The 15,533-nt window shown below is 41.6% G+C and overlaps 1 protein-coding gene across 1 annotated transcript; it reads left to right on the top strand.

The window, feature by feature from the left end:
* The first annotated feature begins 1,475 nt into the window (after positions 1-1,475).
* On the top strand, positions 1,476-15,237 carry GCSAM (germinal center associated signaling and motility). The gene is made up of 6 exons (XM_067738913.1): positions 1,476-1,504; positions 4,314-4,388; positions 6,624-6,668; positions 7,993-8,039; positions 14,066-14,094; positions 14,968-15,237. Exons 1-6 carry the CDS (start codon positions 1,476-1,478, stop codon positions 15,235-15,237), a joined length of 495 nt encoding a protein of 164 aa, XP_067595014.1.
* The last annotated feature ends 296 nt before the right edge of the window (positions 15,238-15,533 follow it).

The following is a 15,533-nucleotide window of genomic DNA, read 5'->3' on the forward strand; positions in this document are numbered from 1 at the left end:
CAGCATAATGCATTTGAGAATCATCTATGTTGTTGTATATATTAGTAGTCCATTCCTTTTTATTACTAGGCAGAATCCCATCGTGTGGATGTGACATAATTTGTTTAGCCATTCACTACTTGAGATTATCTGGGAATTATTTCCAGGGATTTTTTTCTGTTTTGTTTCGGGGGCTTTTTGGCAATGATGAGTAAAGCAGCTATAAACATACACATGCAGGTTCTTAGAGATCTTAATTTTTTATTTCTCTTGGGTAAATGCCTAAGAGTGGGGTTGCTAGGTTGTGTGGTAAGGCTATGTTTAACTTTGTAAGAAACTGCCATACTCTTTTCCAAAGAGGCTAAACCATATTGCATTCCCATCAGCAGTATATGAGACTTCTAGATGCTCCGCTTCCCTTGTCAGCACTTGGTATTATCAGATTTTGTTTTTATTTTTTTATTATTTTTATTTATTTATTTGTTTTAAGAAGATGTTAGGGGTAGGAGTTTATTAATTAGTTTATTTAGTTTTGCTTTGTTGGGTCTTCGTTTCTGTGCAAGGGCTTTCTCCAGTTGTGGCAAGCCGGGGCCACTCTTCATCGCGGTGCACGGGCCTCTCACTATCACGGCCTCTCTTGTTGCAGAGCACAGGCTCCAGATGCGCAGGCTCAGTAGTTGTGGCTCATGGGCCCAGCCGCTCCGCGACATGTGGGATCCTCCCAGAGCAGGGCTCGAACCCGTGTCCCCTTGCATTAGCAGGCAGATTCTCAACCACTGCGCCACCAGGGAAGCCCATCAGTTTTTGTTTTTGTTTTCAATGTTATCCATTCTAATAGATGTGCAAAAGTATTGATTGTAGTTTTGATTTATATTATTACACCCCTAATGACTATGGTGTTGAGCATATTTTCATGAATTTGTTTGCCATCTGCATATTTTCTTTGATGAAATGTCTGTTCAAATATTTTGCCTATTTTGTTATTTGATGTTTGTTCTATTCTTAGTAAGTTTTGAGAGTTCTTTACACACTTTGGATAAAAATTTTTTACCAGATGTATGTTTTGCTAATATTTTCTACTGGTCTATGGCTTGATTTTTAAGCTTTTTTGTTTTAAAACAAAGTTCCCCCCATCTGATGTTTCTTGGACTACAAAGTGCTTTAGTAAGTTCAGGCATCTGAGGTGAAAAACCCCCATGGCCTGTTTACAATTGCAGATGGGACTTCCCCATTTGTTCAAAACTCTCATTGACTAACGACTTCTGGTTAAGGGCAATAACCCAGTTGATTCAGCCTCTGACATTTTAGGAAGTTGTGCATGTGTGCACTTCTGAATCTCCTCCCCCCAGGCTCCTCCTCTCCTCTGCAAAGGGATACTCTCCTCTCAGCTCTCTCTGCCCTGGTGGCTGAGCAACGCAACCCTGTCTCTAAGTCAGGAGCAGCGCTTGTCAGAACACAGGGCAAGCCGAGGGGAAGGCACCAAGAGGACTGAGAGGATGGGGAACTCTCTGCTGAGGGAAAACAGGTGAGCCCAGACTCCCTAATGGGGAGCAGAGGAGATGGGTCTGGGCAATGTAGCCGGAAAGAGAAAAAGAGGTCTACTCTTGGGGAGAAAGCAATTGGATGAGGGACTGACAAGAATGAAGTGCCTACTATGTACCCGAGAACACATTCAATTCCTTATAGGTTGGCCTTCTCCCCAGAATCACAGTGAGCAGCTGGTGGAGGACAGCTGAAAGGCAAGACTTTATCAAGGAAGTTCTGTGCCATAGACTACCCCCTAAGAAATGGAACAACTTTCGGGGGGCCCGGAGGTATGCTCTTCTGAGGTTAAAGACACCACCACCCTTTTAGTCACTATTGAAGTTCGAAATAAACAGCAAGCTTCCTGATAGCATAAGACCTTACCTGGTGCACATTCCCTGCAACAGGTAAGCAGAGGTCATTGAAATTGGTAGAGAACTTGACTTAACTTTTCTGGGCCTCAGTTTCCTCATGATAACTGGAAATAATAACACAATACCTATGCTGGAGGGTTCTAGTGTGTGATGTTAGCATAGTACCTGATACAGAGTAGGGTTCAATAATTAGAAGATATTCTTTTTTTGGACCATCATCTTCATTAATGTCAAAGCAGCCATTGTAAAAATTAGTACCACCCAAAAAAGGGAATCCTTATGGTACAAAGTGAGGTGGTTTGGAGAAAATGAGCTAGCTGGGGCGTTGGGGGGTGGTCTTTCCAGGATTGTGTTTGGTGTCCCAGAGCTCAGTTCATGCCATTGAGAGCTAGAACATAGAATCTAAAAAGCCACCTGCCAAAAGGAGGCTTGGTGAACCCGAGGAATGTCTCCCGACCCTCCCTGAGGGTCAGTGTTGTCTGGGACTTCTCCTCCTCAGATCCTCACAGCCTTCATTCTGAAACTCTAGCATTCTTCTATCAGATTATAAGTCCCTATTTTTATGTCTAGATGTGAGGTCCTCAAAAGTAGAGACTGTTTCTTATTCATCTTTGAATTTCTGTTTCCTAACATTGTTTCTGGCATATAGTAGGCACTCAATAAACACCAAATGAATGACTGGAAACCTAAATAAATACTGTCTTGAAAAGAAAAATAAAACAAAATACAGGTATGATGTGACTGAGAAAGTTATGATTGATGTTACATTTGTAATTTTGTATTTTAGAACTTTAGTGAGGCAGTGAAGGATTGTGACATTAATACATGTTAGTTGTAAAAGAAATTGGAGAATAAATAAAGTATAAATAAGAAAATAAACTGGGAAGTCACAGTTATAACTACTTATAACATTAGAAGCATTATTTTTATTTTACTGTCTATATCAGAGATGTGTATTTTTTCATCTGTGAAGAGCTAATATGCCTTTTGCCCGCTTTTGTTTTGGATTTCGGTCTACTTTGTTTTATTTATTGTAAAAGTTATTTTTATTTTGAAGAAATTAGCCCTTTCTCATAAATATTACCAAAAAGATTTTTGTCCAATCTGAGTGTCTTGTCCCATACAGAATTTTTATGTTTTTCTTATATAATTAAACATAATTGAATTAAATCTAGAAAGCTTTTTGGTTTCTCCTTCATTTATCATTTATGCTTAAAATTATTTCCCCATCCCCAAATAAGACAAATCCACAGTATAATTTTCATAGTTTTATTGCTTTACATTTAGCATCATACATTCATTATATGGTGTCAGATAGAAATACATATTTTTCTACATAATTACTCAGTTGGCCCAGCATCTTCATTTCTATGCTGACTTAAAATGTCTTCCTTACTATACTCAAAAGTCTTATATTTACTTGGATCTTATTTTCAACTTCACCTTTATCACCTGGTTATCATCCAGTCAGCACACTCCATCATGTCTCTCCAGATCAAATTTGTTACTAAAAGCAGGGAAATTCCCACCATCAGGCAGAACGGCACCGATTCCCTTCATGAGAGGAGCTCAGAGTTTCAGAGGATGAATCTGCCAGAAGCAAACTCAGCTTCTCCCACTTATTCCCACTTGTCCTCAGACAAGTTGCATAAATTTTTTAACCTCAATTTCTTCATGGGTAAGACATAGAACCATAATACCTTCCTCATGGATTTATTCTGGGATTAAGTGAAATATAACATAGAAAATGTATATGTTATTTACATTTAGGAAGTAGTATGTATAGTAAATAATATATATATAATAGTAAGTAGCATTTATAGTGTGTGTGCATATATATATGTGTATATATATATATAGTAAGCACATAGTAAATTGTGTTTAATTTTTAGTTTCTTTTTCTCTATACCCTGAACTCCCCACAAATAAAAAGATAGTTATACAGAAACCCAAACAATGAGCCAATTTATTTTCTTTATTTAATTCTTTCCTTCCCTTTTATCCCATGTTCTCTGCCTTGGTGCTTTCTGTGAAAATTGCAATTTACATGGGACAAGGCCAGTGCCCTTCTCGGTTCCTGTGGACAGTCCCTGAAACTGCATAGAGCAGATAAGCCTCTCTGTACACTGATATTCTTGCAGTTGTCATGAGGCTGTCTGGACATTTGGGAACAAATGATTGGGGCCTGGCGGTGTACGGCAGTTGCTGGAGAACGTTGCGAGGGCTGTTCTATGGCAATGGAGGGGAGGTCAAATCAAGGACAGACTGAGGTATATGCTTTAGAAGGGCGTATTAACAGATGGGAGGGCAACAAGAGGAAGCCGAGGCAATTCTGGGGTTACACACAAATAGCAGAAATGAAGAAAGCTGGAAAAAGTATCAAGCAAGGTGGGAAGCCTGGAAAGGAAAGACTTAGCTCATTCTTGATATGTTGAGGTTTGGGTGGCAGCCGATCTCTCATGAGACACCCTGGAATCTGAGAAATCAAAGCCCCAAACAGAGAACATCCAGGTGAGAGCAAATCCAACAAAACTTCTCCCAGGCTTTGCCTGTGAGGAATGAAGTCTGTCAGGTCCTGGACTTCACATACGCCCCAACAGAGGACCCTGCTTAGACGCAGCAGCAGTTGTAATGATAGTAAACGTGAAGACAAGACAGAAACACTCTGAAACCTTGGACAGAAGATGTGTTATTTTGCTAGGAATCTAGTGTAACTCCTGGCAGCTGGAAAGAAGACCCTTATTTCCTGTTGTCTCTTTGTCTGTCGATTTCATGTACCTTTCTGCTCCAGCTCCATCCTGGCCATTTCACTTTAAGCTCTGAGTTTCTATTTCTGAGGTAACCACATCCTCCACACGGCTACAATTGTTGAAAGGGCTGTGCAGAGAGACACTTGTGATTACCCCGATGCTCTTAAACAAAGTCTTCCTCATCAATCCTTTCTGACCAGGCCTTTCGAGTGTCAGGGAATCGCTAAAATATGGAACGAGCGTCCCTGAATCCAAGAATCCCGAAGTGTGGCAAAGTCAGTTGTTCCGTGGCTTGAAGAGTTATCTACACTTTCCCCATGGTTTCAGGAGAAGTTTTTGAAAGAGTATCAGTTAAAAAGCAGCTACACAGCCAAAGGCTACTCAGGCATCCCCCCAACAGGGTGCTTTTCTTCAGTGCAAATTAAGGATCAAATATTTGGTGTGTAGGTTAAAGTATACAGTCCAAAGGATGAAACAGACTGGAAGGGCCATGGGCATTAGAAGAAGGGAGAGCACTGGGCAGACTGGAGCCAGGGAAGCTTTGTGTAAGAGACAGGAACCTGGAATTGCTGGCACATAGCCTGAACCTACCCCAGACCAAAACTCCAAACTGAAATGCAAGAATATATTGCAGAAAAGTTGACTGGGGGAATTAGTTTGAAAATAGCTTTTGCGCATATTTAACTTTATGTGACCCTTACAACTCCATGAAGTAAGCGGTATAAGTATCCTCATTTTATACATAAAGAAACTGTGGCTCAGGGTGTCCAGAGATATTGATCCAGTAATGCAAAATTAATCATCTCCTTTCATCTCACTCCCATATCTCCTCAGCGAACCTGATTTCTTAGCGTGAGTGTGATTTAGTGGTTTTCTTCCGGTGTTTCTTTAATGGCAGAAATAGGAGATATAAGCAAATGGGCTAAAGAACCCTGAACGAAGCCTGAAAAGGAGGAAGAACTATAGCCATACCTCTCAGCCCCAAAGACTCTAATGGTACACAGACCCCAGAAGCTGTCAGAAGACTCAGCACGCTGGTGCCCACAGCCAAGCTCAAGTGCAGCAGCCTCTCTTCCACTGCCCTTTCCAAGAGAACTCCATGAAAAATCTCACTGGGGGAGATATTTTTGTGTTTTCCAAACATTTTTGCATAGTGTTACTGGTACATGCAGTACTTCATAAAGGCCTTTCCCAGTCAACCGTGTAGGTAGTTAACCATGCCTCAGTTCAGAAAGATGCCCAGACTTAGCCTCAATGTCTGACTGCAGAGAGACCCTGAGCCTTTCTGCCATTAAAGAGATAACAAGTCCTGTTTATATAGCTATACCTTGAGGTCAATAAGGCAGATCTGATGATCTGAGCCAGTTAGAGTTGCTCTGTTCTTAGCCACTCCTTCATTTATCAAATACTTATTGAAAATATATTTACTATGTGCCAGACACTGTGGCATATGCTGGTAATCTATACCACGATGAACAGACAAATATGGTCCCCAATCTTGTGAAACTCGCCTTCTAGTGTAGGATATAGACAAATGAGCAGAAAATTATAATAGAGTGGAAATAGGAGAAATTCAGAGTGCAGCGGGATCCTATGTAAATATTGCCTAATCGGTGCCTAGAAGAAATTTCTCAAATGTCCACACACTTTTACTTTGATCTCCTGGAGATAACTCTGTGTGTCCTTCATCACAAGAGGCCACATAAATCGCTGGAATTGGAGATAAGCAAGCCTATTTTTCTTTGCTGGGAACACAGCAGAAAGTTCCTTCTCTGATTAGGAGTTGATAATGTCATATTTCCAAAGGTCCAGTTAATGTCCTGGGAGGACGAAGCCATTCTAGTATGACAGATGTGTCCAAGTCACCTAGAATGAATATTCTCTTGGGGGAGAAAAAAAAAAGGGGTTTTTACAGAAATGACAAAGGAAAGAGAGTCACCCTAACAAAGTTGCAGAAACTAAACTTGTGATTTGTGTCATCTCTTGGGTATTTTAGATGCTGGGACTGCCACATCGCTGACGGGTGTTTCTGCCTTCCATGGTGAGTGGAGAACTGTTTTCAGGGGTTATTTCCCTATAAGTGTAGTTTCAATGTGGTATTTGCTGTAAGTTACCTGTGAATTACCCACTGTCTGTGGCCACAGTGGAAGCTGGGCACTAGCCCAGGCACCATCATCTGAGAGTCAGTCAGGGAAGTGATGCTTTGAGTTTGGTGAGAAACAGGAACAATAGTCTCATGGGTGGTTACACACTCTTCAAACGGGAAAGCCTCAGAAGCAAGGATGAAACTGGCCATCAATGTAGAGAAAGCCCCCTTAATCACACTGCAAATCCCAGCGTCTACCTGGGACAGAAGCATGCATTTCCGTCCCTTGCACAGAGAACGTATAGCCAGGGTGACCATATAATTCATTGTCCAAACTGGGAAACTTTTGCGAGTGAAAAGGAGGCTAAAAATAGTCAAGTGTCACTAAATGATTGATAACAACATTAACTAAACTGTCTGTGTAAACCAGGACATATGGTCATTCTCCTTAGAGCAGATGCTGTCCTTGTCTCCTGTGATGATAACTGGCTGCCATTATATTTAGAATGTGTTTTTCCAGGGGTCATCAGTACAGTGCAGTCACCTCTGTGCTCACACGGGAGGTGTTTGATTGCTCGCTTGCTTGTTTGTTTGGATATCATAGATTGGGATTGGGGTTGGGATTGGATATAACAATGGCTCCTTGATATAAAAGAAATTGAAATTTTGTCAGAAAAAAAACTCTCCAAAAAGTTATGTAGAGGGGACTGCCCTGGTGGCGCAGTGGTTAAGAATCCACCTGCCAATGCAGGGGACACGGGTTCAAGCCCTGGTCCTGGAAGACTCCACATGCCGTAGAGCAACTAAGCCCGTGCGCCACAACTACTGAGCCTGCGCTCTAGAGCCCATGCTCCGCAACAAGAGAAGCCATCGCAGTGAGAAGCCCGCGCACTGCAACGAAGAGTAGCCGGTGCTCACCGCAACTAGAGAAAGCCCACGCACAGCAACGAAGACCCAAAGCAGCCAATAAAAAAAAAACCAATTATATATAACATAACCATAGTTCTCCATCTATAAATTAGTTCCATACCAGCCTCAGAAAAAGGAGGAGGAAGGAGAAAAAGGGAGAGAGAGAAATGCAAAGGAGTAGATTTCTATTCGATCTTATCTTTGATTTTTTCTTTTTCCTATCCTCTTATTTCTCTGGCTGAAGGCGGTATTATAAGAGGCTTATAACTTTAACAAATGAGTTAAGCATAAGTTTTCATAGTTGAGTGTAACTCCCTTTGAGAGTTTCTGAATATTAAAACAACCGATTTCTTTTCCTTTTCTTTTATAGGAAAAAAATGCACATTTTTAAAGTGAGACAAGACTCCCCAAAGCAAAGTAAGTCATTGCTTTCACATCATTTTTACTTTTGACAGACTTAGGTTTCCAAGCTGCTCCTTCCCTCTGCTCCCAAAGCTCCTTGGGCATATTTCTAGTATAACACTCACACATTTGCTGCAATTTGTTCAATTGTGTGTCTCTTTTTCTCCACTAAATTGGGAGCTCATTGAGACAAGAATGGGCTTATCGAACTCCATAGCCTTCTGTTATTTCCCAAGGTCTGCAGGCTGAAGGAGTTAAAAGGGAACAACAAAAGCAAAAGGTGGAGGTGTGAGGCACATGTAAGGAACTGCAGTGAGGCCAGTGTGGGCACAGAGAGCACAGAGGAGGGGCAGGGCCTTGGGGTCAAGTTTAGGGTTAGGGTTTTTGTCTTGAGAGCTACAGGAGGCACTGAAAGGCTTTAAACAAGGGCCAAGTATGACCACATTTGCATTAAAGACATCACCCAGTTTGCTGTGCAGAGAACAGATTGTAGGAAGGAGTGACAAGAGTGGATGCTGGAAGACCCCTTAGGAGGCTGATGCAACGGTCTCTGGTGACTGAACAGGGCTAAAGTTAAGGAAAGAAAAGCATTTGAAGGAGAGGGTGGCGAAGAGTGTCACGTGTAAGGGGGGAAGCAAAGGAAGTACAGGCCTGAGGACAGGCCACAACGTTTCTAAAGAAGAAAAACAAATGAGTTTTGCCTTTGCCTTCCTGGGTTTAAAGAGGAGAGCCTGGTTCATTCACTCTGACTCTGAAAAACGAGCCCTACTGGTGTGTAAAAATATCATACAGCCCTCCCACCCCTAGTCTTTTCACCCAGGAGAATTGTGGGCGCAGGAAACCCCAATCTGCATCACAGCGAAACAGAAATAGAAATAGACCTCTAATGGTAGAAATAAGACCTCTAATGCTGAAACTCACAGACCCTTTTAGTTTTTTTTTAAATTTTATTGAAGTTATTGACGTATAACGTTACACTAGTTTCAGGTGCACAACGTAGTGATTTGATATATATACCATATATATCAAATATATATAATATACCATCACCATACAAAATTATTATAGTACTATTCACAATATTCCCTATACTGCATATTATGTTCTCATGACTTATTTATTTTATAACTGGATGTTTGTACCTCTTAATCTCCATCAACTATTAACTCACACCCCTGCCCCTTCCCCTCTGGTAACCACCAGTTTGTCCTCAGTATCTATGAGTCTGTTTCTATTTTGTTATGTTTGTTCGTTTGTTTTGTTTTTTAGATTCTACATATAAGTGAAATCATACTATATTTTTCTTTCTCTGTCTGACTTATTTCACTCAGCATAATCCCCTCTAGATTCATCCATGTTGCTGCAAATGGCAAGATTTCATTCTCTTTATGGCTGAGTAATATTTCATTGTATATATATATATACCACATCTTCTTTATCCATTCATCTACTGAGGGACACTTAGGTTGCTTCCCTGTCTTGGCTGTTGTAAGTAATGCTGCAATGAACATTGGGGTGCATATATCTTTTCAAATTCGTTCTTTTGTTTTCTTCAGATCAATACTCAGAAGTGGAATTGCTGGATCGCATGGTAGTTGTATATTTAATTTTTTGAGGAAACTCCATACTGTTTTCCATAGAGGTTGAAGCATTTTACAGTCCCACCAACAGTGCAAAAAATTCCCATTTCTCCACATCCTTGACAACAGTTGTTATTTGTTGTCTTTTTAATAATATCCAGTATAGTAGTAGAGTATTTGTACCATAGTACTACTGTAGTAATAGCATACTACAGTAGTGTAATATAGTTTGAAATCACCAAGCATGATACCTCCAGCTTTGCTTTTCTTTTCTCAAGACTGCTCGACTATTCTGCATCTTTTGAGGTTTCATACAAACTTTAGGATCATTTATTCAAGTTCTGTGAAAAACAGTATTAGTTTTTCCAATCCATGAGCACATTATATCTTTCCAATTTTTGTGCATGTCTTCAATTTCTTTCATCTATGTCTCATAGTTTTCAGAGTACAAGTCTTTTACCTCCTGGGTTAGATTTATTCTAGGTATTTTATTCTTCTTGATACAATTGTAAATAGGATTGTTTTCTTAATTTCTCTTTCTGATAGTTTGTTACTAATATATAGAAATGCAACAGATTTCTGTATGTTAATTTTGTATCCTGCAACTTTACTGAATTTATTATTTCTAATAGTTTTTTTTTTTTTTTGCGGTACGCGGGCCTCTCCTGTTGCGGAGCACAGGCTCCGGACGCACACGCTCAGCGGCCACGGCTCATAGGCCCAGCCGCTCCACGGCATGTGGGACCTTCCCGGACCGGGGCACGAACCCGTGTCCCCTGCATCGGCAGGCGGACTCTCAACCACTGCGCCACCAGGGAAGCCCTAGGGTTTTCTATATATAGTATTATATCATCTGCAAAGAGTTATAGCTTTACTTTTTCCCTTCTAATTTGCATGACCTTTATCTCTTTTTCTTGTCTGGTTGCTGGGGCTAGACTTCCAATATTATGTTGAATAAAAGTGGTAAGTGTTGGGCATACTTGTCTTGTTTCTGATCTTAAAGGAAAAGATTTCAGCTTCTCATCATCAAGCATGATGTTGCTGTGAGCTTGATGTATATGGCCTTTATGCTGAGGTATATTCCCTCTATATTCAGTTTGTTGAGAGTTTTTATCATAAATAGATGTTAAATTTTGTCAAATGCTTTGTCTGCATCTATTGAGGTGATCATATGATTTTTATCCTTCATTTTGTTAATGTGGTCTATCACATTGATTGATTTGTGGATATTGAATTATCCTTGCATCCCTGGAATAAATTCCACTTGACCACAGTGTATGATCCTTTTGATGTATTGTTGAATTTGGTTTGTTAATATTTTGTTGAGGATTTTTGCATCTCAGTTCATCAGGGATATTGGCCTGTACCTTTTTTTTTCTGTAGTGTCTGTCTGGTTTTGGTATCAGGGTAATGCAGGCCTTGTAAAATGAGCGTGGAAGCATTCAATATTTTAGAAGAGTTTGAGAAGACTAGGTATTAACTCTTCTTTAAATGTTTGGTAGAATTCACCTGTGAAGCCGTTTCACCCCAACCTTTTGTTTGTTGGGAGTTTTTTGATTACTGATTCTACTGATACTAGTAATTGGTCTGTTCATTTTTTCTATTTCTTTCTGAATCAGTCTTGGAAAATTGGATGCTTCTAGGAATTATCCATCTCTTCTAGATTGTCCAGTTTGTTGGCTTACTTGTAGTTGTCTCTTGTGATTGTTTGTGTCTCTCTCTCTCTCTCTCTCTCTCTCTCTCTATATATATATATATATATATCGTTAGTTTTAAGCTGATAGTTACTTGTTTGAATGCATCCTAAAAGCACTACATTTTTACTGCTCCCCACCTATGTTTATGTTATTGTCATTATATTTCACATTTTTGTTCTGTGTATCCCTTAACTTCTTTATTGTAGTTACAGTCGATTTTACTACTTTGGTCTTTTAACCTTCATACTAGCTTCTTAAGCGGCTGTTCCACTGGCTTTAATATATATTTGCCTTTACCAGTGAGATATTTTCTTTCGTATAGTGTCTTATTTTTAGTTATAATCTTTTCTTTTCTGCTTAAAGAAGACTCTTAAACATTTCCTGTAAGGCCAGTCTAGTGGTGATAAACTCCTTTAGTTTTTGCTTGTCTGGGAAATTTTACCTCTCCTTCAATTCTGAATAATCTTGCTGGGTAGAGTTTTCTTGGGTTGTTAAGGTTTTTCCTTTCAGCACTTTAAATATATCATGCCACTCCCCTCTGGCCTGCAAAGTTTCTGCTAAAAAATCAGCTCATAGTCTTATAAGAGCTCCCTTGATATGACTTGTTTTTTTCTTGCTGCCTTTTATCTCTTTATCTTTAACTTTTGCCATTTTAATTATGATATGTCTTGGTGTGGATCTCTTTGGGTTCATCTTGTTGCTTCCTGGACATGGATATCTGTTTCCTTCCCCAGATTAGGGAAGTTTTCAGCCATTATTTCTTTAAATACATTTTCTGCCTCTTTCTCTCACTCTTCTCCTTCAGGGACCCCTATAATGTGAATGTTAGTTTGCTTGATGTTTTTCCCAGAGATTCCTTAAAACTATCCTCATTTAAAAAAATTCTTTTTCCCTGTTGCTGTTCTGATTGGGTGATTTCCACTCTTCTGTCTTCCGATCACTGATCCTTTCCTCTGTATCATCTAATCTGTTGTTGATTCCCTCTAGTGTATTTTTCATTCCAGTCATAGTATTCTTCATCTCCAATTGGTTTTCTTTCTTACCTTTTCTAATTCCCTGTGGAGGTTTTCACTGTGTTCCTCCATTCTTCTCCTGAGTTTGGTCAGCATCTTTATGATCATTATTTTGAACTCTATCAGGTAAATGACTTATCTTCATTTCATTAGGGTTTGTATCTGGGGGGTGATTTTGTTCTATCATTTGGAACATTCCTCTGTCTCCTCATTTTGTTTGATTTCCTGTGTTTGTTTTTATGAATTAGTCAAAACAGCTACCTCTTCCAGTCTTGCAGTCATGGCCTTGTGCAGGAGTAGCCTCTGTGTAGACTGTATGTGCTGGGCAGCTTTGGTGGGATGGCTAGAGCTGGGGTAGGAGTTGGGGGTGGAGAGCCAGAGTGCACCCCCATGGTGTTGCTTTTGGGGGATGGCTGGAGCTTCTGTGGGCCTGGAGCCTGCAGGGGCAATCTTGGCAGCCTGGCTGAAGCACCTGGACTATGTTCCCATCTGTGCTATCAAGGTGAAGGAAGAATGCAAAAAATGGTGCTCTCCAGTGCCTTTGAACCTGAGGAGTATTCCAGTAGTTGCCTGCCCATTAGGTAGATGCTCTAGGGGTAGTAAATGGATTTCTTCATATAGAGTCTAGGTGCCTTTAAAACCACTATTCTTATGGCTGTGCCCCCCCAGGGGTGGAGGCAAATGTACACATGGGCCCCCCCCCCCGCAGGTTGCTGTATCAAGGACGGGGTTCCTGTCCATACCATCTCTCCTATCCATCTTTGTTTGGTCCTTCTGTCATTTATTGTGCAAAGCTGTTCAGTCAGCCCTCAGTTCTTCTTCAGAAAGAATTGCTCTATATGTAGGTGTAGATTTGGTGTGTCCATGGGAGGTGCTGATTGTAGGGTCTTCCTAAGCCACCATCTTGGATCCCCACAGACCCTTTTCTTGCAGTGATAGTCACGGAAGTCCTAGATAGCCAGGGGAATTTACAGAGATGTGAGAATCTGGAATGTCAGTACTGAGGGACTATAAATCTTTACACAGCAAGGTGGCCTGCAGCAGCACAACCACCTCCCACGTAGGGTGATATCCTGAGGCTTCTTTGTGAATTCTCATGTTTTCTTATTCAGCTAGTGTGTTTGCCTCTTTGCTGAGTGGCCAGAGCCAGCTGGTTTTAAGTACACTGGCTTTTGAAAAATTGGTCTGCTTATGTTTGTTTCTGCCAGCAGTCTCAAAACTGGGAATGTTCAGTTTAAGAGTTTCTTTCTCTGTAAAGCTTTCCCTGAGCACCAGCTTCCACACTGTCATCATCCCCTGTCACCTACAGTAGAAACGACAGCTTTCCTCTGCGTTGTGGATCTCTCTTAGGTCCTTGTCTGCCTCCTATGCTTGCCTGTGAGCCCCTTGAGGACAGGGACTGTCTGATTCTTCTTTGTCTCTCCAGTTCCTGGTACAGGGTAGACATGCAACAAATTTTAGGGAAGGAAGGACAGAGAAGGAAAGGAGTGAGGAAGGGAGGGAAGTGTGATTTCCTACCCAAAGACCCACTGAATGTGTTTCCGTCCACTCAGCGTCTCAGCACAGCTCTGGCTGTTTCTTGTCTGGATGGCCCTGTCACTCCCCAGGGAGCTGAAGATCAGGCTAGCCTGAGGAAGACTACCCCTGCTGTTCCTTGATTCTCTGGTTGCTTCTCTTTCAGTGTTCCTCTCCTCCCCTCCCAGAAATCTCCCCATGACCTGAAATTCATTAAGTGTGTTTTCTTTCTCCAGATGAAGAAACATCATCTGCTCCCATCCAGGTAATGCAAACATTTCTGAGACTTTTTCTGAGATAACAGTAGAAATGCAGACCCCTCAGATAGCAGGAGAAGACCTCCAACACCCCTTCTGACCTTAATATTGGATTCTTTAGACACCAGTGCTTGTGAGCCCAGGGACATATGCAGAGCCTGACGGCAGAAGCAACAGCCATCTCTGTTGCACAATTTATTGAAAGGAGCTAATATTTTTTGAGTACTTGGTTCATGCCATGCAGTGGGCTGAGCGCTTCACATGCATCAGCTCATGTAACTGTCACAACAACCCTGTAAGATTTGTACTATCATTTTCCTACCCATTTTACAGATGAGAAAACTGAGACATTAAGTGATGTTCCCTCAAAGCCGGACAGCCGACAAGATGGCGGGGGCATGATTCAAAAACAAGTCTCACTGCCAAATCCATGGTCTTTCTCCTGTACCTTGCTGTTTTGCTTTTTATCTCCTGAGATTTCACTGAATGAGTCTTTTTAATAATGCAGATATCTCTAGAATGGGTGGTTAAACACCATAACCCAAGCACTTTAAGGTGTCTTCAGATTGTTCTCTTATATAAGAATGAGCAGCCTCAGGGTCCTGAGACTTTGGGAATTACATAGTGTGCTCTGGGGTCACTCTGGGACGTGGGGCAGAGAATGCATGCCTGAGTAGGCTGAGTTCTCTGAGCAGCATGAGAACTCTGGCAGCTTGGGCTAGTGGTTGGGCTGGGGCAGCCACTTAGGAAAACCAGACACAAGAGATGGAAGGGAAGCGGCCGTGTAAGACAGATTTTGCCCCAGGCTGAACCTCTGTTGAGACGAAGTATAAAGGGAATGGCAAGAGGCCAGGTCTTGATGATGGCTGTCCTTTGACCAGCAGGAGAATGCTGACCAGGGCTCCTCGGAGGATCTGTGCTACACCCTCATCAATCACAGCGTCCTCGGGAGAAGGCCATCAGGGAACGCTGCTGAGGAGTGCTATGAGAACGTTTCCTTCAAGGCTGAGAGACCCAGAGAGTCGCTGGGCGGAGACGGGACTGAGTATTCGCTTCTTCGTGTGCGTTCCGCCCCTAGGCGTCCGTCCTCCCCAGAAGATGAATATAAACTTCTCATGCCCAGTAGAATCTTCTCTGACTCCCTGATATAGCCACATCCACTTACGCCCCCTTCTCAGGCTCAATCTTCTCATTTCTAATGAAGTGATTGGATCAGCACTTAATACCAGCAAATAAAAGCCAGGGTTGGGGAGCTCTGGTTGAAGCAGGCCCTTTCAGCTTATCTGCCCCTCAACACACACACAACGGCCCTTTCTATAGGGGTCACTGGAGAATGTAGTTTGCAAGCCTCAGGGCCTCCTAGATCCTTCTCAATGTCCAACATCCAAACATCAACCAACTATCCCAAACACCCACTCTTTGAGAAGGAAGTGACCATCTTTGGTTC

This window comes from Pseudorca crassidens, chromosome 5, assembly GCF_039906515.1.
Source record: "Pseudorca crassidens isolate mPseCra1 chromosome 5, mPseCra1.hap1, whole genome shotgun sequence".
NCBI classification, from domain to species: Eukaryota; Metazoa; Chordata; class Mammalia; order Artiodactyla; family Delphinidae; genus Pseudorca; species Pseudorca crassidens.

What these genes read in the sequence shown, in the direction of transcription:
- GCSAM (XM_067738913.1), top strand. Translation starts at nt 1,476, where the DNA reads ATGGGGAACTCTCTGCTGAGGGAAAACAG. An exon ending in ACAAGACTCCCCAAAGCAAA is followed by an intron (nt 8,040 to 14,065) that starts GTAAGTCATTGC and finishes TTCTTTCTCCAG; the next exon opens with ATGAAGAAACATCATCTGCT. An exon ending in CATCATCTGCTCCCATCCAG is followed by an intron (nt 14,095 to 14,967) that starts GTAATGCAAACA and finishes TCCTTTGACCAG; the next exon opens with CAGGAGAATGCTGACCAGGG.